Raw genomic sequence first — 27,688 nt, 5'->3', positions numbered from 1 at the left:
GAGAAGTGACGCTACGACGATAAATCAAATTAACTCCCGAAAGTTTCGAGACTTTTCGAACCCTCCTTCTCGGCGCAGCTACTATTTCGCGGTCGTGATTGGATGGAAAGGGAGCGAGGAAAAAAAGCAGACGGGGTCAAACGTTTGCACGGTTTTAAATCTGTGCAGGAAGATGAAAAGCCTGCTTCTCGACTGTTGAGTCCGTTATAATATTATCAATTTCTGATTTATATTACCTTTTAGTAGCATTGTAATTATAAAGACACGAGAACGAAGTATATATTTTTTAAATGATTTAAAAGGAATGGGAAAGAGTGCAAACATTTTATATGGTAAAAGAGAGAAAATCACATGGGATCAACGATTGAGAAAAAGTTAGGAATTATTCATTAATTTCATTTTTATATTTCAGTGAAAAATTTCATTGATTTTCTTGTGTTCAGAGTTTATTTTAAATATTCATTCTTTTATTCTAATTTAAATTTGCCAATACGATATATCACGCTACGACACTTGATAATGACAATCCGATTTTCTTTCTCCGAAAGATATTTTCCCAGCACGTTTGCCCTTACGACCCTTTTGGAGCGTGTTTTTTTTTCCAATATTCCGTAGAAGAAGAGAGGAGTATCTCTGTCAAGCTTGATGCGTATCTCCTCTCTGCTTTCGTGAAACGCTACCCGCAAGTCGCGCTTGTCACACGCGTATCCAGGGCTACGAGGAGAAGGAAAGCACGCGCGCCTATTTTCTTCACGCTCGAATGAGCCGAAATAAGGATCCGACCGAGAAAAGGTAGTGCCCAGCCATGAAGGAGCGTTGAATTTCCGGGGCGTGGCGCCTCGGAGAAATGGATTCAACTAAATTCTCACACTCGCCGAGCCAAGCTTAACGGCGCCGAGAAGAACGTTGGCCCTTGAAGACGACGAGGGTGGGAGAGAGGGAGAACGGGGACGGGGGGAGAAACTCGGCGGAGAGTGCGGATCCCGAGACAAACCAAATTTAGCGTTTATCCGTGATCCCTTTTGCAAACGGGGTTCAACGAGCCGGAAATTTCGGCGCGGTGTCAATTTGAGCAAACGATTTCCACGTACCGGATGAGGAAGCCGCGGGACGCGCTGAGGAAAAAAAAGAGGAGCGTCTCTCTCTCTCTCTCTCGCCGGAAACAATCTCGCGCGCGAAGGTGCGCTAGTTGGCAAGAAACGAGCGGATGTAAGTAACGGCTGCAATTGGTTATCGATGATCGTGTAAGTGTCGATAACGGCGAGGATTGCGCCGGTTAGCGATGACAAGAACGAACGTTGTCGTCGTTAAAAAACTGGCGGTGACAAACGTGGATACTCGTTCGGCGCTCGAAGAGGCTTAACGAGCTCTGATTACGGAGTCTGATTAATATAAATACATGATACATCAATAATATAAATAATATAAAGTTTATGCTCCAGTTTCTGATGCAAAGCACAAGATCTTTTGCCTTGATTAATCATCAAACGCTTACTCAAAGTATTTCTCATTCATTAATCTAGAGTAACCCCCAAACCTCCTCACCCGACAAATGCCTTCGTTAAGGTGGAGATACCATCAAGGTGGACAAACTTTTATTCGAATTTTATATTATTAGAATCCATTAGAAATTTTTAGGTGATAAGCAACGATTAATATTTGAAAATATTGTTTCTATATATGTATTGAACATATAAAAAATATTTTATTACATCATCTTACACCAAAATGTTCGAAATACGTACAATATGAAATTTATTAAAATTTTTAGATTAAACTTAGCTGATATCGCGACCAAAAAAATCATCAATAAATTTGATCATGTCTCTCTCAATTAAAAGAAAAAGACTTTAAAGAAAATGACCCGATGCGCGGCGCGGGGCGTGAAAAGATAGATAAAGTTTCGATGTTACCCAACGATTAAATCAGAAGATAAATGACGATTTAAATTTCATGAATAAATAAATTAGCAAATTTTAATATGTTGCGACAATAAAAATGTTTCGACATTCGGAACGCATTTCATAATTCGTAATTAAATATAATGTGCGTGAGGAATAGAACCGCACATTATAATAAAATCTATATAGAATCTAATAATCGATTTATTTTCGGAATGCGCGATTTTATACGAATTTCGCGATCAAATATATCTTGTTTCGTAAACAATTTTATCATTGCTTGGTTAAATATGTGAGTACAAATAAGTTTAGGGTACCAAGTGTGCTCGAGACAAATTAACAGCCGATAACAGCAAGATTTCAAAGAAATTCAATTCAAATATTTAGCAACATCGAATGAAGAATTTCCAATCGATTAATTTTTATGTTACATTTCAATAAAAATATCAATAAATTAATTTGCCGATATCTTACTGATATCGGAGTACCCATTCAATTTGTCTCGAATATTTTAATCGCTCACATATTTTACATTACATTCATGCATATTCGCGCGATATAATATTAAATATAATATAAAAAAGAGTTTTGTTAAACATACTTGTATTTCTGCAATATCGAAAGTGCGATTAATAGATTTCGCGAGTAAGAGGCTAATATTTAATCGTTAGCTTGACACCGATTCTTGATATACTTATTTAATAATTTTTATATTATGTGAAAGAGAGAGAGAGAGAATTTTAGCGATATTTGCAGTTAGAAAATTTTTAAATAAAAATTTTTCGATTTTATTCATAATCTTTTGGTATGAGAAACGTAAGCTATATTAGATTTTTGAATAATTTTACAATATATATAAAAATGTTGAAATCTAATATTTATCGAATATGTTAATTCAATGTATTTTACGTTGTTGTACGTATTCTTTCAGTTTTGCATAATTTACAATAGATCTTTTTTACGATAGATTATAACAAATTATTATAAGAAATTATTACAATTTATATAGATATAATTGCACAGAAAATATGAGAAAATTATGGAAAATACAATATATAACGTTACACTTACAATTTACATATATAGAATTACATATATAATTACAATTTATATATATAATTACAATTTTGAATTTAATATTGAATTTATATAGCTTTGAAGAAAATACAATTTTTAATTTACAAAATAAAATGTTAATACAATTTACGAAATAAAATAATACATAAAATGTTAAATATTAAAGCAAATACATATGTTATATATATAACATAATACAACTTAAATGTATTTTTTATATTTAAGGTACATTTTTACGTTTTTCATAATTTAATTAAATTTTTAAATTTCACCTCTAATTTTTTTCATAATTGATTTGTTCATCTCTCCAATATTTTAATAGTCTTAGTATTTTTTAATAATTCCTAATTAGCATTCCTTAAAGATCTTAAGGAATTAAGTGACTATCTATCTTAAATTAAGATAGTTCTAATAGTCTTAACAGCCTTTTTTTGCTGGTTAAGCCAACGGGAATCCGGGATCATCGAAATTTCGGGGAATGTGTCATAATCGCGCCTCCTACTCACGTGCCTTACTCGCGTGCCCTAATAGAATGTATCGTATGTTGCTTCCGTTGGGCCAGTTGGACCTACCTTTCATTGGTCATCCTGGCCATATTCATTCTGGCTACATCTAGCCAGAAATTTAATATGCACCTCTATCGGAGGTCAATGAAGGAAGAAATTCCTTTCGTTTGCCGGCTAATCATTATCACCGGTGCATGAGCGTAATTTTACGCTCGTTTACAGTCGCGAGATATTACGGCCGTTTGTCATGCATCGTTTTAATATAACTCTACTTTAATTAATATAATGCCAAGTTATCAATTAAAATTAATTGATTGAAATTCTCATAATATAATATTATTTATAATAATGTATAATTTATATTAAAATAAAATTAATAAAACATTTATATTTTATATAATTTAATAGATTGATAATTTGGCTTTACATCAATTAAAGCAAAGCTTTAATTAATATAATAATATTGATGAATGGGCTGTAGAAAATTAGTATAAAATCGGCGTAACATAAGAATAAATTATAACTATTTCATATAATTGATAAAATTACTAGCGCTTCCTTCATTAAATATATTAAATAAAATTTTATCAATTGAAAAAATATTTTACATTCTTCTCGAACTTTTGCTTTAATTTATGCTTTAAATTAGATCTGTAATATGTCTCAATATATATTAAAAAATCTATTAAAAGTTATTTGATTTAATCTATTCTAGCCCATCCATTTTGAGGCAACGGATATATTTTTGCAATCTATTGTACAATCTACTATATCTACAGATCCGTTAACTCAAAATAAAATAAAATTCATCACTCACCGGCACTGATGCGCAACAGCGGAGTTGTTGGGCTTGTTGTCTGTAACATACGAATATAAAGACCAAATTATAACAGCGTTCAAAATAAAATTAATATTTTGTGCGGAATATTTTATATCCGATGCGAAAAATACTAAGAAGCTCTATATGAATATAGAACAATATTATAAATTATAAAGAGACTTTTTTCACATAGAAACTTTTATAGGATTTATATAAAAGTCTTTCCTTCTAATTTTCTTTTGTTTAATTTATCATTCAAATAATGAGACCGAATTAATGCGCGTACGCGATTTTTAACTAATTTAACTAATATACAAATAATAAATACTCACCCTAGGGTTGCTCCGCCGATGCAGGATGCCTCTCCTAGGCCTCCTCCTCCTCCTCTCAGAACATCAGGGTTGCTCTGTAACATGCAAATAAAAGATTCAAATTGTAGCAGCGTTCAAAATAATTAATATTTAAAAAAATTTATTATACGCATTGAATTTTATATTCGATGCATACAATAATATGAAGATTAATAAAATAATTTTATAAATTTTGAAAAAAAACATTCCTACTAATAATTCCATATACAAGCTATAATCTAAAAATAAAAACTTTTATACAAGATTATAGCTCATATAAAAATCTTTTTCTCTAATTCTCTCTTGTCTAAATCATATAAATAAAAAGCCAAATTACGCGATTAATTATGTAAATTAAATTGTACGTACGCGATTAATAAATAATTAATATACAAATAACAAATTACTTACCATAGGGTTGTTCCATCGGTGCCCGATGCCTCTCCTAGGCCTCCTCCTCCTCTCAGGTTGATTCACACGCGCGATACTTAAACGGCACTCTCGCATTTTTATTAAAAGATTACTTCCGCACTTATACGCGCGATACTTTAAACGACACTCCCGCACTTTCGAATTTCGGCACGATCGAACCCCGCTTCACGTGAGAATCATACTTCGAGTCGACAGGTCGGGAATTCACCGATTACTTCGAGCAAAGGTTAAGCGGAAGCGGAAGAAGACGAAATCGATCGATGGAATAATCGCGAATGGGGTTCGCTCGACTCTTGACCCGCGCCTGCTCCCATCGAGGGCCGACTAGAACATCGTTAGGAACGATTTCATACGAACCACCAAGTCTCTATCATACAGACTGAGCCGGGTTTATCGTAAGGCTGGTAGACGGGTCGAGAATGAAGATACCCACCTTCTACGTGCTAACAATCTAGCATTTCGAAAGCAGGAGATCAACTTCTCTAGCGAGCGAAAATCGAACCTAATTAGAACAGCCGACTCCTCAGATGCCAAACATGTCAGTATTTCTACAATGTGCTGTTAGACGGTACAAGAGAAGGGACCCATTAACGACGATTCCAAAACAATCGACCGAACTCTAACCGATTCGGGCCGAACCGTTCGTCGGAGCAGAACGTGCCCTCAACAGCCGATTCTCGAACCGAAGTTCAAGATTAACCGCGCGAACATGCATCTATACTATGCACGAACATACGTTGCTACGCGGCCGGCATTCACCTCAGCCGCGATACTGAGGCGTTTTAACGTTGCGCCTACATTAATATATTAAATTTATTAATACATAAATATTTATATAATATATAATATTAATATAGAATTAATATTAACTGATATTAATATAAAATTAATTATATTAATAGGTATTAATATATTAACGATTGCAACGCTGAGAGACATCCCATTTAGTCGGCGACAAAGTATGATCCTCGGTTACAATCGTGAAAACGAGATAAAAGTCCAACGCGAAGACGCGACGACGCGAAAACGCGATACCGCGACAACGCGACGCATCGTTGCTCGTACGGCACGATGACGGCAACGACGACGCACTAATGTGCGTTCAACGCACAAATGCGCGTGCCACATATGAGCCATTGTGCGACTCGTGGCAATGCTGTACGGACACGCGACGCGAAAGACGCGAAAGCCGTCCGCGACACGATGACGGTGCCGACGACGCGACAAGCCATCCGCGGCGCGATGACAGCACCAACGATACGGCGGGCCGTCCGCGGCACGATGACAGCAACGACGACGCTGGGTACTTGGTTTCCCCTTCGCAGTAAACCTTGAGGACGGTTAAGACCTTAAGGCATACCGTCCAGGTACTGAAGCCACTCCACCACGTCAAGGTGTACCCATGGAGGGTTATTTTATACAATATATAATTTTCTAATATAATATATAACTTAAGAGAGAGGAAAAATATATTTTATATAATTGAGAGAGAGAGAGAGAGAGAGATTAGTCTAAAGTATCGGACAAAATATTATTAAATTTGAAATATTTTTAAAGAAGTAATTATTGTTTATAAAAAGAGAAAAAAATCGTGACAAAACGATAATTTACAATTTTGATTTCTGTCACTTGGACTCTTGATTATATGTGTATACGTCACGCGCGAAATACGTGTCTCGAGATTTATCGTTGCGATATAATTACGTATTATTTAAGATATGTAAAAGATAAATAATTATTTATTATATTAAATTATTTCCCGATATTTGTCGCGGTCGCGTTTAGAAAAAGAATTCGACGGAGCGTCTTATACCAATACTTTACTGCTCGAGCATCCTTGTATAAATGATAACAAGATCGTAAGCCGTAACATGTTAACAATAGCGCGCTAATGTTTACGCCACCAAGGCTAGATATCATGTTATTGATAATTCGCAGCCGAAAATATTTTGCGCGCTATATGACGTATATACAAACGGGATATTAAATTATACAAGCGTTTTAAATTATATATTATTTATTTAGCAAGCAATTAATATATCACGGAGTTTATCGTTAATTATTCGGACGGATGCAATTCGACTATTTTATCGCGCGTTCTCGATCCGAATCATATTTAAATCGTCGAAAAGTCAAACGATAAAGTATCGGACAAAATATTATTAAATTTGAAATATTTTTAAAGAGATAATTATTGCTAACAAAGGAGAAGAAATAGATTACGACAAAACGATAAATTATAATTTTGATTCCTCTCACTTCGACTCTTGGTTAAATGTATATCACGCGAAATACGCGCTTCGAAATTTATCGTTGCGATATAATTATGTATTATTTAAGATATATAAGATTAAAAGATAATTAATTTTATTTATCGTATTAAATTATTTTCCAATACTTGTTGCGATTTCGTTTAGAAAAGGAATTTGATAATATCTCGCGCTCTACTACCTACTCTCTTTCTTTCGCTTTCATGCTCCCACGAAATCTTTCGATCCGACATGCACAAGAGGTGCACAAGAATGCGGCACGGTTGTCGTGTATATAAAATAATATGCGCGAGGATGTGTAAAGCGCGACATAAAGTGTAACATAAATATAGTTAAGACAATTGAATAATTCACTGATATACAATCATATATAATATATATAAAAAAAAAAAAAAACATTTGTATAAATTGTGCTAAATTTATGAATTAAATAAAACGTATATTCAAATTCATCTTTTGCGGATTACAAAATATTTAATTTGTAATTATTATTCAACATTTATTTCATAAAATGTAATATAAAAATATTTGAAGTATATTTTATTTTACGAACGCTGACTAGATTGACTTATCTCAATTTTTTAATAACATCAAATATTTTTTCTGTTTACAACAATCGATGCGCGAAATTACTTCCCACGCGTAATCTATTCGAAAATATCTAAAAAATATTGAAGCATTTTTGCGATACGTATTCCCATCGTCATAATTGTTTAATTATTCTTTTATTTGAATGAATTTATTCTTTTTTTTGCATGAATTTTTATGAATGATTTTGCGCACGCATTTATTATATTGTACTTCTATTAAATACGAACGTGAATCATATATACTGATTATTTTCGGCATACGTTGAATAATAATAAAACTTACTAACTTTATAGAATAAAATAAATCATATGCTTTCTTCGAACATAATATAATTATATTTGTTTTAATCCATCCGCTAGGCATTTTTAACAAACTCCAAACAAAGATTAATTACAGTCTCTCTTCCCCCTCAGGAAACTTCGCACACATACATAAATATCTTTAATACAATGATCATAGATATATTTCTTATTGCAACAGTGTGATTATTTAATTGTCTCAATTATCTTTTATTATAATTTATACCGTTTTACCTCAATCTTATAACGATTCCCATGCATGATACTCCTGTATGAGATTTTCATATGATACTCCCGTCCGCAGAATCCATAGACAAGGTTACTTCCCGCACAAACCATCGATGATATTCGGAAAATACTGATGGGGTTTCCACTGGCGATACATAACACATCGTAGTCCTCTGTCAGAATTATTTTATTAATTGTGATAATTTTTATATCAGTCCGAATTACTATATAAATTGTTTCACACGCGACGCGTCTATCATATCGCTCATCATAAATATCAACATAAAGCCGTAATATATCGAATATGACGAGAAAATTGATTGATATCCGCGTTTTCTAATTAATACTAATATCATAACTTCACGAAATAAAGTGGGGGGAGAGGGAGGGGGGATTTACTTATTTCAAATATAATTATGTTATTTAGATATCTAATATAATAATTATAGATAATACAATATAATAATCATAGATACTTTGTATTGCAATAATATGATTATTCAATTAATTATTTTTCTATTGCTTGTGCTTTACCTCTTAACGATGTGCGCCCGTCCACAAAATATCGCATATGTAAAATTATTTTTTCCACGTAAATAATCGATGATATTCAAAAAATATTGATCCGTTTCTATTCGCGATATATAACAGATCATAATTCAATCGTAATAATTATTCGATTACCTTTTTAGACCGAATTTTCGTATAGATTCTTCCCGAACGATTTTTCGTGCGCGACGAGTCCACTATGCCGCTCATGATTACCAACATGAAGTCGTGATATATCTCATGCGAGGCAACATTGATAGATTCCCGCGTTTCGTGGTTAATGCAAATGTCGGTAACTTCACGAGATACAAGAGCGATCATATATATTTATTTCTAAGATATAATCATATTATTTAAATAGCTTGAATATATACAATAATCATAAATTTATTTCGTATTGCAATAACATGATTATTTAATTGTCTCATTTATCTTTTATTATTACTTGTGCCATTACTCGGCTTATTTCTTAATGACGCGTTTCTGTCCACAAAATATATCGCATACGTAAAATTACTTTTCGCAAACAAACTATCGAGATATTCAAAAAATATTGATCCGTTTCTATTCGCGATATACAACAGATCATAATTCAATCGTAATAATTATTCGATTACCTTTGTAGACCGAATTTTCGTATAGATTCTTCCCGAACGATTTTTCGTGCGCGACGAGTCCACTATGCCGCTCATGATTACCAACATGAAGTCGTGATATATCTCATGCGAGGCAACATTGATAGATTCCCGCGTTTCGTGGTTAATGCAAATGTCGGTAACTTCACGAGATACAAGAGCGATCATATATATTTATTTCTAAGATATAATCATATTATTTAAATAGCTTGAATATATACAATGATCATAAATTTATTTCGTATTGCAATAACATGATTATTTAATTGTCTCATTGTTTTTTATTTTTTAAATAAGAAAATCCGTACGTAAAAAATTGTGTAATACTTATTGTTAATATGTCAATAATAAAGAATATATTGTATAACCACAATATCTTTTATATATTTTAGTTGTATTTTTATATATTAATAAAGTAAAAATTAAATTTTATTTACTTTCTTGCATTTTAGAGGGATCTAATGGACGTAATGCTTTCTACAATAGAGAGTATATTTGAGAGAATCTCTGAGGAACTTGCTTTAATATTTGGGCTATAATATTTTAGACTATAATGCACTTAAAATAAAATATGGCATAAAAAAATTATGTGTAAGTGATTATGGTATGATATATTCTGCAGAATTTTCAATTATTGCGAGCTTTTATGGTAATAATGATGTATATGATATTGTGAGAAAAATTTCATCAAGTAATATTTTTGCTATTAGAATTATGTAAAATATAATATGCTGTTATGTTATTTTATTATTATATATATATCAAAATATATATCTCATATTAATGAATTTTCATGCTACGTTTTGTGATTGATGTTAATCCCTTATTTCGAATAATTGCAAAATTCAATTTAGAATATTTTATATTATATAAACTATTTTTATTTGCACGTTCATACACACAGAGTAAAATAGCAATTCAAATGGCAATGTTAAAACACAATTATATGTTGCAGAAAAGAAATATTAATCTTATTTATATTATAAGCAAAGTTTAGTTTAAAGTATAATTTCAAAGATGCTTTACGATAAAATAATGAATTGTGTGTATGTTTACAATTATGAATATAAAATTACAACAGTGAAAATTAAAGAGATCGAACAAATTATAAATTACGGAATCTAAATAGACGATAAAATCTATTTTGTAATTAGCTATAATAAAAAGACTTGTAGCTCATACTTTATATTTAAAATAGAATTTTTTAAAAATATTTAAAAGTAAAAACTTATGACAAGTGTGAATCTCATTTAATTTTCATCAAGATAAAATTGACTTGATATTTGTGCAAAAGAGTCTACGATTAAATGCAAACTCAAGAATTAAATGTTTTATAGATATCGAAGAATCTAGTGTAAGGAATAAATAGCTAAAAAAAAAGATGCAAAACCGCGACGGAACGTACGCAGTGTAGGCAGACAAACATGTCTGGATTCACCAGCATTGGTGAACGTTAAAGTATACGCAAGATTAAATAAGGTGCAAATAAGATGTAATAAAAGAAGGAATATTTGTCGTACATTGTTAGATGAAGACGTAAGAGACGGTCGTGTGCACACGTTGCAAGTGAAATATTTAGTTGTCTCCATTTGTGATCACACGCAAAAAATATACAAAATATGAACGAAAAATATAATTTTGCAAATAAATAGAACAGACGTTTTATATCGCTCATTTCTTGCTTATTTCGTGATTTTATTCCGTCTATCTAAATAGTATCTATAGGAAGATCTTTTGTCACTGGATCACAGACTAGAATAGAAAAATCGACTTTCGCGAGTAAGAGACAAAGGATGGAGGGAGAAGAGAGACAGATCGAAAATTGCGAGGAAGCGGTCGCGCGAGCATACCGGTGAGAGAAATGGGCGAAAAAAGCTCATTTCCGTGGAGGTTTATCGGCTGGAGACGTTCTTCTACGCTATATTACGAAGGGAGGCATATGTTCCGGCCAGTCTGTCCCCCTTCTTTGTGCCAACGTACACACGTACACACGTCTCCCTATTTCGACGATGTCTCCGACATCGGTGTAACGACTGCGTTTTATAAAGTACGTGACTCCGCGGCAGGGATGCGCATTCGCGTCCCCTACTCGTTCTGTCATTCCCGGCTCCCCCCCCCCCTCCCCCTGCTGCGTTTCTTCTTATCCGTTTTTCCACGAGGTATTGTCTTAGCACCCCTCGATCTTGTACCCTGCTCGCAATGTTTTTCAATTTTTGCTCAACGACACAAATGTTCTCATGGTTTCACATAATGCTCTGGACGATACAACGCATGATATAACGCGCATAGGATGCTTAAATATAATTATTAGATTTACTAATAAATTTACTAACAAGCGGATTAATTGAAATTTTTGCGCAGATAGCAGTAAGTCCCAAAATTCGCAGTGCAATATAATTATTGAAAATATTTATTTTGTATTTGCAGCGAAAATTTAACATTCGCTAATATTAAACACGGTCATATATTTTTCGTTCATACAATTAAATATAAAATTTTTGATATTGAAATATGGTAATGAATTTGTACTTATGTAAATCCTTTACTCGATCATCAAGATTTCTTAGCGTATCAATTATATTAAACAATATATATATCCATTTTTTCCTTATATTTTAACGTCAAATATTAAATTACATTTATAAATTTACTAATTGATATTTTATTAAAATTATATTTTTAAAAATACTCTGACCCTTTTTTTCACATTTATTATTTTATACATATATTACATACATATATATGTATATCTATATAATTGTTACAAATTCATTACCTCGAGATTGAAATTTGACTCACCGGTACGATGCGCAACAGCGGAGTTGTTGTACACATGTTGAAATCTGTAAAACATAAATAAAACCAAATTATATAAAACTTATAATAATATAATAATATAAAATGTTTGAAATAATTATCCAGGAAAAATTGTCAACGTATAATTATATATAAAATATCCATAATTATATATAAGAAATTTGCTATCACAATTATCAAAGTAAATGACACGCGTCATTATCGTTAATATATATAAATCATACAAAAATGATATTGTAAAAATAAACACTGTTCCCGCATTATTTTAAGGAAAAATGAAATTTGCAATTTTTATAGATTACACAATATTTTATACATGATTATACATATGAGCAATTTTTGCCGAAGATTTCGAGCAAGTTATATATAAATTTCAAAGTGGGAAAAATAACGAACAATAATTAATTGCATTATATCGCGCAATAATATACAAAGATCGACTTTATCGCGATGAGAAACAAGCAATCAAAATATTTTACGAATAAGAAATTAAATAAATTTTATACTACTCACCCCACGGTTGCTCCGCCGTTGCCCGATGCCTCCCCGAGCCTCCTCCTCCCCTTCTCTTCTCTGTCCTCCTCTTTTTAATGGCATTCATCACATTCACTCGCGAAACACGATTAATTATGATCACGCACGCATTAATGAGTAAAATACAATCGCGCGGCAATCCTGATTTTTAAACACACGCGAGGCGCAATTTTTTATATCGCGATAGGGAAACGACAGGAAAAGAATATTCGCATACAGTTACAAAAGCTCGGTACTCGACAATTTAAAATATTTTAAAAGAATGCTATCTCTATTATTAATAATTAATATCCGCTCGTATGATAATACGAATGTGCACGAATAGATACGATTTAGCAACGAGTCGTGATAGATTTCAATCTAAGAAATTATATTTATATACACGATTTAAGAAACGTTAATGCGGAAAATTTATTTCGCGATTGACAATTATCAAAATGCATATTAAATACGACTATATTTGTTGAGTTCGGTATGTTTTATCAATGAGCGGCAAGTTCTAAAATATTACAACTTTGATCTGATAACATTAGCGATATTATCAGTTAATATAATCAGTAATTAATAATTTAAGATATACCGTCCGAGTTCTCGTCGCGACCGCGTATCGAGAAATACTACGACAAATAATATCAAGGTAATAGAGGAAGTGTGTAAATAATAGGGAGCATGTAGATAATTGCGCGCTCTATACGTCACAGAAAAAAAGAGTGACGCATTTGTTAAACGATTGACGATTACACGCGTTTATAAATATATGAATATATTCAATATATAATACGACGAAGCGACTTACGCGCGCGACCTTGACCCGAGTGTCGACGCGCGAGAAGCAATGACGTCACGGGATGCCTGGAATGTAAACACTAACGCTGGAATGTAAACGATAAATTTTTGTTACGCGACTAAAGTCAACCGTATATAGCAATTAATAATCGCGCCGCTCGACTCGTAATCATTTTAATCCATATGCGTGTTACGTTTAATCGACGACGATCGAGAAGTTTTAAAACAATAATTTTCTTCCGATATTACAATTTAATATAGAAAAACAAGATATACCTTTCTAGAATCTAATCTTTCTAATACTTGTGATTATGTTACGGAGGATACTACAAAATATACACCGAGTGATTGGCGCTGCTACCTTCATTCGAGTATCGCCGCGCGAGAAGCAATGACGTCACGGGATGTAAAAGAATAACGCACCGCCGTAAAATAAGAGTACCGAACTTTTATTACGCGATTGACAGTTTTATTGATTGTGAAATTTAATAGATTAAGAAAGGGCATACCGTTTTGTAATAATTAGTATCTGTCGGAATAGTACTAAAAAGTTTAATTACGGTGAGATGTACGGAGCGACTCACGCCACTACCTGCTCAGTCGAGTGTCGCCGCGCGAATGATGACAAGGTGAACGTGAAGGGTAGTATAAATAATAGCTAAGTTAGTACAAACAACGGCGCTGCAAAAAAGGAGCGCTGAATTTTTGTAACGCGATTGAAAATTATTGAAATGAACGATTAAATTGGATCGTATATAGCAAATAATAATTAATAATTGCGCCGCTCGATTCGTAATCGTTCTATTCTATACACGTTTAATCAACAATGATCAAAAAATTTTGGAATAATAACTTTGTTCTGATATTACAATTTAATATAGAGAAAAGAGATATACCCATAGACTTTTATATATATACTAGATTTTTAACAAGCGATGTGACAGGGCAGCTATTTACAATTGGGCAGAATATAACTAGACTGTCACTCCATAGTTATTTTTGAAAGAAAGGCTGCAATATTAATATAAAAGTATATTAAATATTAATATAAAAGTATATTGAATATTGCAGCTTTCCTTTCAAAAATAAATATCGATTGATAGCCTAGTTACATTCTGTCTAATTGTAAATGACTGCCTGTCACATCGCGATTAAAAGTTATTAAAACGCGCGATTAAATTGACTCGTATATAGCAAATCATAATTAATAATCGCGCCCCTCGATTCGTAATCGTTCTATTCTATACACGTTTAATCAACAATGATCAAAAAATTTTGGAATAATAACTTTGTTCTGATATTACAATTTAATATAGAGAAAAGAGATATACCCATAGACTTTTATATATATACTAGATTTTTAACAAGCGATGTGACAGGGCAGCTATTTACAATTGGGCAGAATATAACTAGACTGTCACTCCATAGTTATTTTTGAAAGAAAGGCTGCAATATTAATATAAAAGTATATTAAATATTAATATAAAAGTATATTGAATATTGCAGCTTTCCTTTCAAAAATAAATATCGATTGACAGCCTAGTTACATTCTGCCTAATTGTAAATGACTGCCTGTCACATGGCTGTTAGCCATCTAGGTATAGTATAAAAGTCTATGGATATACTTTTCTAATACTTGGCGCGATTATGTTTCGACGGATAGTACAACGAGACGATATACACGAAGTGATTCGCGCTGCTACCTTCATTCGAGTGTCGCCGCGCGAGAAGCAATGACGTCACGGGATGTAAAAGAATAACGCACCGCCGGCGCCGTAAAATAGGAGTACCGAACTTTTATTACGCGATTGACAGTTTTATTGATTGTGAGGTTTAGTAGTTTAATAGATTAAGAAGAGGCATACCGTTCTGCAATAGATAGTATCTGTCGCAATAGTATTAAGATGATTAATTACGGCGAGATGTACGGAGCGACTCACACCACTACCTGCTCAGTCGAGTGTCGCCGCGCGAATGATGACAAGGTGAAGGGTAGTATAAAAGTATAAATAATAGCTAGGCTAGTACAAACAACAGCGGCGTACGCCGCAAAAAAGGAGCGCCGAATTTTTGTAACGCGATTGAAAATTATTGAAATGCGCGATTAAATTGGATCGTATATAGGAAATAATAATTAATAATCGCGCCGCTCGATTCGTAATCGTTCTATTCTATACACGTTTAATCAACAAAGATCAAAAAATTTTGAAATAATAACTTTGTTCTGATATTACGATCTAATATAGAAAAAAGAGATATACCCATAGACTTTTATATATATACTAGATGTTTAACAGGCGATGCGACAGGTGAAGCTAGGGCAGCCATTTACAATTGGGCAGAATATAACTAGACTGTCAATCCATAGTTATTTTTGAAAGAAAAGCTGCAATATTAATATAAAAGTATATTAAATATTAATATAAAAGTATATTGAATATTAATATAAAAGTATATTGAATATTGCGCAGCTTTTCTTTCAAAAATAAATATCGAATGACAGCCTAGTTACATTCTGTCTAATTCGTAATCGTTCTATTCTACACACGTTTAATCAACAATGATCAAAAAATTTTGAAATAATAACTTTGTTCCGATATTACGATCTAATATAGAGAAAGGAGATATAACGCGTCGTTCGGAACTTAATTATTTTATGTATCGTGTGCTATTGAAATTGCACAATCAATATTTTACTATCTTTTTCTAAGATGTGTTCATTAAAGGCGGAGCAGCCGTATATAAAGTCGTAAATAAATATAACTGTAATCGAGGAAAAAAGATTAAAACATTATATGTTTATTTCTGCTATTTTATTTCGACGCGAGAATATACGTAATATACAATATATAAAGACAGTTTTTTTTCACGGATACGCTTATCGCGAAATTCGCGATTCCTGGTAACGGAACGTGAAGGCTCGCCGGACGATTCTCGGAATCGGCGGGAGAAGGAGGGGGGATGGGGAGCGAGCTTCAAATCGTCGCGAGCGTCACGCAATGTAGACTGTGTTCCGAAATTCATCGCTAGTACTGAAAATCTGTAACATGCATAATATGACCTAGAGATTTCCGGTACTGGCGGTGAATTTTGGAACACGACCATAGTTGATTTTTCGACATATTCCGGTTACAAAACTTTGGAGGATTGAAGCATTAGATTGTTAAAATTAATAAGCTGACGATTATTAAAGAGATTAAGCGAGCCGAAATCGCGACGCTTTTGCCGAAATTATTTGCGTCAGATACATTATTCGCTTTGATTTCGATTACCGTTAAAGATATCGATATTATTCAAAAAAGACATTGTTCTATATGATCTCCGCTACAAGGATTGACGCATTAAAATTTTAAAATTAATAAGCTGACGATTATTAAAGAGATTAAGCGAGCCGAAATCGCGACGCTTTTGCCGAAATTATTTGCGTCAGATACATTATTCGCTTTGATTTCGATTACCGTTAAAGATATCGATATTATTCAAAAAAGACATTGTTCTATATGATCTCCGCTACAAGGATTGACGCATTAAAATTTTAAAATTAATAAGCTGACGATTATTAAAGAGATTAAGCGAGCCGAAATCGCGACGCTTTTGCCGAAATTATTTGCGTCAGATACATTATTTGCTTACATCTCGTCTACCGTTAAAGATATCGATATTATTCAACAAAGACATTGTTCTACATGATCTCCGCTACAAGGATTGATGCATTAGAATTTTAAAATTAATAAACTGACGATTATTAAAGGGATTAAGCTGGCGAAAATCGCGAAGTCTTTTCCTGGGTCATTCGCGTCTAATGAGTCTATCTCTTAAAGCACATTATTCCTTCTATTTTATTTCGACGCGAGAATATACGTAATATACAATATATAAAGACAGTTTTTTTTCACGGATACGCTTATCGCGAAATTCGCGATTCCTGGTAACGAAACGCGAAGGCTCGCCGGACGATTCTCGGAATCGGCGGGAGAAGGAGGGGGGATGGGGAGCGAGCTTCAAATCGTCGCGAGCGTCACGCAATGTAGACTGTGTTCCGAAATTCATCGCTAGTACTGAAAATCTGTAACATGCATAATATGACCTAGAGATTTCCGGTACTGGCGGTGAATTTTAGAACACGACCATAGTTGATTTTTCGACATATTCCGGTTACAAAACTTTGAAGGATTGACGCATTAAATTTTTAAAATTAATAAGCTTACGATTATTAAAGCGATAAATCGAGCCGAAATCGCGACGCTTTTGCCGAAATTATTTGCGTCAGATACATTATTCGCTTACATCTCGTCTACCGTTAAAGATATCGATATTATTCAACAAAGACATTGTTCTACATGATCTCCGCTACAAGGATTGACGCATTAGATTTTTAAAATTAATAAGCTTACGATTATTAAAGCGATAAATCGAGCCGAAATCGCGACGCTTTTGCCGAAATCATTTGCGTCAGATACATTATCCGCTTTGATTTCGATTACCGTTAAAGATATCGATATTATTCAAAAAAGACATTGTTCTATATGATCTCCGCTACAAGGATTGATGCATTAGAATTTTAAAATTAATAAGCTTACGATTATTAAAGCGATAAATCGAGCCGAAATCGCGACGCTTTTGCCGAAATCGCGACGCTTTTGCCGAAATCATTTGCGTCAGATACATTATTCGCTTTGATTTCGATTACCGTTAAAGATATCGATATTATTCAAGAAAGACATTGATCTATATGATCTCCGCTACAAGGATTGATGCATTAGAATTTTAAAATTAATAAGCTTACGATTATTAAAGCGATAAATCGAGCCGAAATCGCGACGCTTTTGCCGAAATCATTTGCGTCAGATACATTATCCGCTTTGATTTCGATTACCGTTAAAGATATCGATATTATTCAAAAAAGACATTGTTCTATATGATCTCCGCTACAAGGATTGATGCATTAGAATTTTAAAATTAATAAGCTTACGATTATTAAAGCGATAAATCGAGCCGAAATCGCGACGCTTTTGCCGAAATCGCGACGCTTTTGCCGAAATCATTTGCGTCAGATACATTATTCGCTTTGATTTCGATTACCGTTAAAGATATCGATATTATTCAAGAAAGACATTGATCTATATGATCTCCGCTACAAGGATTGATGCATTAGAATTTTAAAATTAATAAGCTTACGATTATTAAAGCGATAAATCGAGCCGAAATCGCGACGCTTTTGCCGAAATCATTTGCGTCAGATACATTATTCGCTTTGATTTCGATTACCGTTAAAGATATCGATTTATATTCGTCATCGATTGATATAAGTATTTATACTAATTACTATTATATTAAAAAAAAGAAACATTTACTTCATTCAATTACTTTATTCATTAATATCGTTAATTTATTCCGATACTTTATTATAATATATCCGCTCTCGTTTTCGGTAATCGAGGAAAAAAGATTAAAACATTATATGTTTATTTCTGCTATTTTATTTCGACGCGAGAATATACGTAATATACAATATATAAAGACAGTTTTTTTTCACGGATACGCTTATCGCGAAATTCGCGATTCCTGGTAACGAAACGCGAAGGCTCGCCGGACGATTCTCGGAATCGGCGGGAGAAGGAGGGGGGATGGGGAGCGAGCTTCAAATCGTCGCGAGCGTCACGCAATGTAGACTGTGTTCCGAAATTCATCGCTAGTACTGAAAATCTGTAACATGCATAATATGACCTAGAGATTTCCGGTACTGGCGGTGAATTTTGGAACACGACCATAGTTGATTTTTCGACATATTCCGGTTACAAAACTTTGAGAGAAAATTTCGGGTTTTTGCTTTTAGATTGTCTCAAGCGCATTTAATTATAGAGACTGAAATAAAAATTATGGCATATCACCAATTTACGTATCTGTTGCATATATGTATATCTGTTGTTTCGTCGATGCCGATTTGTATTTCTTTCAAAATTGAATATGAAGATTCTTTACGTCTTTACTCACACGGATAAATCGCGTAAACCTAACCTGCTTCATTACGTTTGCACGCGCGAATTTATATGATTTAATATTACACTTTCGAAGCGTGTTTATTTTTACATAAGTGTATTCGAAGAAATGCGAAAAAAAAGGTTAGTGATTTTTGGAGCACCGCGAAAAAATAATTAGTAATAATATTTCATTTTTGATATTTTTTTGATATTTGTGACTAATTATGCTTCATTTGATTGACAAGTAGTTACTAATTATTATTACATCAATCAAATGAAGCATAATTAGTCACGAATATCAAAAAATATCAAAAATGAAATATTATTACTAATGATTTTTTCGCGGTGCTTCAAAAATCACTAACCTTTTTCTTCGCATTTCTTCGAATACACGTATGTAAAAATAAACACGCTTCGAAAGTGTAATATTAAATCATATAAATTCGCGCGTGCAAACGTAATCAAGCATGTATTACGCGATTTATCCGTGTGATTAAAGACGTAAAGAATCTTCATAAAATTTTGAAACAAATAGAAATCGGCATCGACGAAACAACAGATATACATATATGCAACAGATACGTAAATTGGTGAGTAAATTATGCCATAATTTTTATTTCAGTCTTTATATAATTAAATACGCTTGAGACAATCTAAAAGCATAAACTCGAAATTTTCTCTCAAAGTTTTGTAACTGGAATATATCGAGAAATCAACTATGGTCGTGTTCTAAAATTCACCGCCATTACTTGAAATCTCTAGTTCATATTATGCATGTTACAGATTTTCAATACTAGCGATGAATTTCGGAACACAGCCTACATATTGCGTGACGCTCGCGACGATTTGAAGCTCGCTCCCCATCCCCCCTCCTTCACCCGCCGATTCCGAGAATCGTCCGGCGAGTCTCCAGTAGGAGGGGGGATGGGGAGCGAGCTTTATGTCGTTGCGAGCGTCGTGAAGTACGTAGTTGATTTTCGGCCGTGTTGAGCGACGTATCGGGACGGGAGATCGTCGCTCTTATATCGAGATTAATTGTCTCGTTAAGATAGCGATCTTTATTCGATCGTCACGCGAATCGCCATCGAACGTCTCCTTCGACGAACATCCCGGGATCCCGGCCATTGGCTCGTGAATTATTCACGTTCTTCGAGACGCGTATTTTGAAGGTCGCGTACGGGTTACGCGGGCATCCCGAATATCAAAATGGCGGTTCCGTCGATCGTCGAAATAGTAATCGCGTGTACGCGAGTTTCGACAGTGCCGAGAAAGAGAAAGCATCGGACAGAAATGGAGAGACGTGGAAAAAAAAGTATCGAAGGATCTTTACGCTACGCGCTAAGTACGTTGCAAGTGCTCCGTTAAAAGTAATATCGCACGATCGAAATGTAGAGCGATGCCGGGAGAAAGTATCCCAAATCGGTCTATATATATTTTTCTTTTTCTTCTTACAACGATTACACGCGTATCGGGAAATGTGGAAAAGTATCACGTGTCGAACTTTAAATATCGCGACGCTCGCGAGTGATAATAGCGATTGATAGTGATCTCCAGTCGGATTGACCCGGTTACACGTGTAATGGATCATCGATCATCTCGTAGCATCGGACACGGAAAAATAAATGGATCGGATTATGAGAAAGGAGACAATAACCGTGAACGATTGGTGAGTCCATAATTATGATGAAAATTAATTTAATATATATCTCTTCTAACCCATCCATTTTAAAGCAACGGATCTATTTATAATCTACAATCTATATTTATATCTACGATATCTACGAATCCGTTACCTCAAAATAAAATTAAGTTCATCACTCACCGGCACTGATGCGCAACAGCGGACTTGTTGGTCTTGAGATTACGTTGTCTGTAACATACAAATATAAAACTCAAATTATAGCAGCATTTACAATATAATTAATATTTCATACGGAATATTTTATACAATATTTAACGCATACAATGGTAATTGTAAGAAGCTCTTTATAGATGATAAAAAGATTTTTCTTCATATAGAAATTTTTATAGAATTTATGTAAAAGTCTTTCTTTTTAATTTTTTTTTCTTTAATTTATTCAAATAAAATGATGTAATTATAATGCGCGTACGCGGTTTTCAACAACTAATATACAAATAATAAATACTCACCCTAGGATTGCTCCGCTGGCGCAGGATGTTTTTCCTAGACCTCCTCCTCCTCTCAGGTTGTTAAGAGGTTGTTACATTGATCTGTAGCATAGAAATAAAAAATTCAGATTGTAGCAACGCTCAAAGTAATTAATATTTTAAAAAATTTATTGTACGCATTGAATTTTATATTCGATGCATATAATAATAAACAGATCGATTAATAAAATAATTTTATAAATTTTGAAAAAAAGAAAGAAACACTATTCATAACTCTAATAATTTCATATAAAAGTTATAATCTAAAAGTATAAAATTTTACAAGATTATAGCTTTCATACAAAAATCTGTTTCTTTAATTTTCTATTGTTTAAATCATACAAATAAAGAATCAAATTACGCTATTAATTGCTTAATTTAAATTGCAATTAATAAATAATTAATATACAAATAACAAATTACTTACCACAGGGTTGCTCCACCGATGCCCGATCCTCGTTTAGAAAATTTAACGGAGTGTCTCGCACTGTTACTATATTGCTCGAGTATTGCCGTGCGAATAATAATATATAGAAAAAGAATTTGAGCGTCTCGCCCCACTACAATTGTATTCATATATTTTCGTATAAAAATGATAACAAGGCCGTGATACGTAAACAATCAATGTTTATGCCGCGAAAGCCAAATACTATATTTTAGATATTATCCTAATTCGCTACCGAAATATTTTACGTACTATAAAATATATGTGCGAAATATTAAATTATGTAAATATTTTAAATTATAATTCATTTATTTATTAAACGATTAATGTACCACGGAGCTTATCGTTATATCAATTACTCAATTCGAGCCCTTTAACAGCATGTTCTTAATGCAAATTTTATATAGATCGTCGAAAAGTCAAATGCTATAGCATCGCGGACAAAATATATTTGATTCTACGTGTTGTTAAAAAAATTAGTATGATTCATAAAAATCGCAACGAGACAATAATTTATAATTTGGTTTCCTATTTTAATTCTTATTTCATTTAATTACAAAATATATCATTCGAGATCTATCGTCGATATATATATATATATATATATATATATATATATATATATATATATAGTTATATATTATTTATAAATGTTAACTAATTATTAATTATATTATAATAGTATATGACAAATAATTTACTGATCGCGATTGAGTTTAGAGAAAGAATTCGACGGAACATCTCGCAAGATTACTTTCCTGCTCGAGTGTCGTCGCGCGAATGATAACAGAGTCGTGGTATGTAAATGATAGCGCGCCAATGTTTACGTCGCGCCGCCAAGGTATATACCGTATTATTGATAAATCGCTGCTAAAATATTCAATGTACGACATATATATATATATATAAATATATATATCCAGAACTCTAAATAAAAAAACAGAATCACAAAAAAACTTACCTTTAAAAAATTTAAGATTAATATATATATATATACAAAAATATTAAATTTTCTAAACAAGTATATATTTTAAATTAATCTTAAATTTTTTAAAGGTAAATTTTTTTGCGATTCTGTTTCTTTTATTTAGAGTTCTGGATAGCATTCTACGAGATATAAAAGAAGTTCTTAATGCTTTCACGCTTCAATATTGCAAGAGATATTGTGATTCTTTTTAATCATTTGTGTCTATTATTATTTATAAAAACTAAATGGCGCATTTTATAATATTTTATAATATATATATATATATACAAAAATATTAAATTTTCTAAACAAGTATATATTTTAAATTTATCTTAAATTTTTTAAAGGTAAATTGTTTTGCAATTTTTTTTTTTTTTTTATTTAGAGTTCTGGATAGCATTCTACGAGATATAAAAGAAGTTCTTAATGCTTTCACGCTTCAATATTGCGAGAGATATTGTAATTCTTTTTAATCATTTGTGTCTATTATTATTTATAAAAACTAAATGGCGCATTTTATAATATTTTATATATAACACACACACTCATTGAGATACTCACTTTTAAAAAGATGTATTAACTCGATATTCGCAAGTATCGTTACCTCTATTCTCTGCGATGCTGATTGGTTATCTTGACGCTGCGCTATGCATTACTTTATATCAATAAAAGCCTGTCATGACCGAGCGACGCAGTTGAAATATTAAGTGTGTGTATAATTTTTATTTAATTTATTTTGAAAAAATTTCAACGTGGCAAAAATTAATTTGCAATAGGGACCCAACAATTTTACATTCCAAGGCATTATTATCATATTTTGACAGGTGTCAATTGTCAATTGCAACGATATTTCGTAGAACAAGTATCAAGACAGCTACTGTTTTCGTGGCCGATGCACTCGTGAAAAACTTATCCTTACAGAAGCAGATGGCAATTTGTCCGGCTTGCAGCGCGGCTCAAACTAAGCCAAAAGTTTATGTCACTCGCTACCTCGTAAATTACGTCTTTTAGGCTGACGTAGCAGCTCTTACGCATTCATATTTATGCGTTTGGGGCCTAAGTGGCGCGAGAGGAGAAAGATAGAGAGCGATTGACGAGGAGAAACACGACGAGGTGCATCGAACGGAAGCGGAAGACGAAGTATACATCGAACCGGAAGTATCGCAGAGGTGCTGTTAACATAAACCCAGTCATTGCTCATGTATCCTTTTTTTAAGCCTCTCTCTTATGAAAATATATGATAAAATATCTGTAACTAACAATGTATAAAAATTCTGCAATATCAAAGAGAGAGAGAGAAAGAACTTGTCACGGGAAAGATACAAATCTAAATTCGTAAAGTTGCAAAGGAGATGGAGATGATGTCGATTCGCTCTGTTTTTGGATGAAAGTGACGGACAATTTACAAGGCTTTTACTGAGCGATTTTGCGATATTTCTCTTCACGGTACTCGTGGAATGCAGGAGAGGTACGCGCGCTCCGGTATCTGCATATGAAAGGAAGGCGATTAAAAAGGATCGATATTTGCAGTTGCTTTAGCGGAAGTAACTAGAATGCAGATACTCTAGCCGCGAGTGTGTACGCAAGTTACACGGTTACGAGCGTCTTTCATATCGGGAAAATTATCTCAAGTTGATCGTCGACTCGTCGATAAATCGAGAATCTTTAAAGAGCTTTCATGAGCATAATTTATTTTTTTTTTTTTCCAATTAATACACGACATTAAACGTCATTTTTCAATTAATGTATTTTACTAAAATTATTATAGACAAAATGATATTCCATGACTGTCATTTCTTCACCGCTAAATTAGACGATAATTCGCGTATAATACAAGGAATGTACGAAGACCTCATCAGTCACTCGCGTCGCGATACATCGCGCTCCATCGTCCGTCTTTGCACGTGTTCGACGAGAGATTCTCGCCGTCGAACGGCAGGTCCATACTGAAAAGGTCTCTCAGCGGCTTTCACGTCGTGCCACGACCCGATAATACAAAGAAATCCACATCAGGGTAATGTCGCGTGAAGTTAACGCGCCCGGGGGGGTAACCACCCCCTTCGCCCTCGTAGTGTTCGAATCGTGGTCGGTATTTCGATGAAGGCGGACGATCCGAAACGAAGAAGCGGAATAAGAAATCATTAAGGTGGAAACCTTGAAAGAGGCATGACGACATCGTTCTCTCTGTCTCTCTCTCTCTCTTATTCAATGCAAGTGATACAGGAGTCTCTCTCGATCGCGGAATTACGATGGAAAATAATATTTTTGTTATCGGATTAATCGTCCCACAAAATTTTTGAATAAAAAAAAATGCATATATATGAGCGAAGAGAAAGAGGGAAAGATCTATCTTAATCGCGAGAATGTGAAAGACGCGATTATAGGATGATATGAGAATGCGATTATAAAACGACCAGGGTTTTTCATCTCGAAACGGCATCTCGTGCGACGATACTTTACCGAGATCGATTAGTGTTGTGTTCAAACTGGCTGGTGCACAAGCACCGGCGTACGGGGGTTGGGTTGCGGAAGGGTCGAGTTTAGTCGCTCCACTGGACTGTAACTTGAGCTAACCCCGAGAAACACCATCACCACCGCTGTCGGTGGAGAAGTTGCCTCGTCAGCCGCCCGGTATAAGGTCGAAACCTAGCCTGTAGACAGGAAACGGAATTCAACTTCCTTCCCTCGGTCGAGGGCGAAGATTAATCTCGATGCGGACGTATCTCCTCCACCTGCAGCCATATCTCCTCCACTCGACATCCCTTCCATCCTTGCCCTCTTATTCGCGTCGCGTTGCACAGATTCCCTCGACTCCCATATGCAAATGATATAATCCATAAGAAGGAGTTATAAGAAAGTCGTTTAAATTTAATCAACTTTGCAGCAGGATTAATAGTGATTTCGTTAATGCGCGAATTTTCAGCACGTCTCAATCATTTTACCATAAATTCTTATAATCATTTATAATTATTTATTTATAAAGGGACTTGTATAACTAAAAGATAATAATAATATTTAAATGCGATTTAATTTTCCAGATCCCTGCGGAAGCGTCGAGTGCGTAGAACCGGAGATCTGTCAGCTGGACGGTTCGAGGCAACCGGCCTGTCGCTGCGGAGAACAATGCGGCCTTGAATTTTCACCGGTATGCGGAAGCGATGGTAAAACATATTCGAACGAATGCGGTCTTCGGCAGGAAGCCTGTCGATCGAGATTACCGCTCAAGAAAATCTACAACGGCGCCTGCAGCTCCGGTAAGAGATCCCAGATCCGCATTTGATCCGAAACGAGAAACCCATGTGAATTGACGTTGGAATATTCGGAAGATCATATATACAATACTATATCATGCAAAACATTTTACGATTATACGATTGTTAAACAATAACAAATATATTGGGTGATTGCATAAGTTCGTGCCCGATTTAAATATAAACATCAATAGATTTTATTTTAGAGATAACACTTTTATTAATCAATTATATAGTCTCCATTCTTTTCTACAATAGTTTTCCAACCATCTATAAGCTTGTCGATTCCATTTTTGAAGAAAGAACTTGGTTTTTCTTGAAAAAAGTTTGTAAGGTGGTCTTCGACAGCTTCCTCGGAATTGAGATTCTTGCCATTTAAACTATTCTGCAAAGACCGGAACAGATAAAAATCTGAAGGCGCAATATCTGGAGAATATGGCGGGTGCCGCAGAATTTCCCATTGCGACTCCTGCAGTTTTCCTGCAGCTTATTCCTTTCAGTCAGGAGATGCGGCACCCACGTATCAAGCTTGGAAATGTATCCAAGCTTTTTTAAGTGACGAAAAGCGATTGAATTATCGATGTTCAGCCTCTCAGCAATATCCTCAGTTGTAATCCTTGGGTTTCTTTCCACTAAGGCGCGCACAATGTCATCATCAATGCCAGAAGGCGGTTGTCCAGAGCGGGGTTGATCCTCCATGTTGAAATCACCGTTTCGAAATCTGTCAAACCACTTTTTGACTGTTCGGAGAGCAGGAGCGCGGTCCGAATAAACGCTTTGAATATTTTTTCGTGCAATCCCAACACTCACGCCTTTCCGAAATTCATATAGCGTTACATGCCGCAAACGCACCTTTCGTTCTCCATTTTTAATGATTTCTCTTATGCACAAATGGACTTAGCTGAACAATGTCCGACGCTAAATTGACATAAGACAACGTCATCTATTCGGTGTAAGCAACAATTACCACACGAAAACAATAGAACTCCGCCATGCAGTAACTTAATGCCACCTATGAAAATCGAGCACGAACTTATGCAATCATCCAATACGATTGTTAAACAATAACAAATATATAAT

General features: G+C 34.0%; 1 protein-coding gene across 11 annotated transcripts in view; it reads left to right on the top strand.

Moving 5' to 3' along the window:
• LOC138942425 (agrin) overlaps window positions 1–27,688 on the top strand; it is a 443,133-nt gene that overhangs the window by 381,683 nt on the left and 33,762 nt on the right. For all 11 annotated transcript variants that reach the window (XM_070312652.1, XM_070312651.1, XM_070312644.1 and 8 more), the window contains one exon: window positions 26,396–26,611. In XM_070312652.1, coding sequence (XP_070168753.1) covers window positions 26,396–26,611 — 216 coding nt within the window. The remainder of the gene's footprint in view (window positions 1–26,395; window positions 26,612–27,688) is intronic.

Source organism: Polyergus mexicanus, unplaced genomic scaffold (genome assembly GCF_030449975.1).
Source record: "Polyergus mexicanus isolate NDT 795.1 unplaced genomic scaffold, iyPolMexi1.0 SCAF_22, whole genome shotgun sequence".
NCBI lineage: Eukaryota > Metazoa > Arthropoda > Insecta > Hymenoptera > Formicidae > Polyergus > Polyergus mexicanus.
The sequence above is the reverse complement of the archived record's forward strand: the minus strand, read 5'-3'. Positions and strand labels throughout refer to the sequence as shown.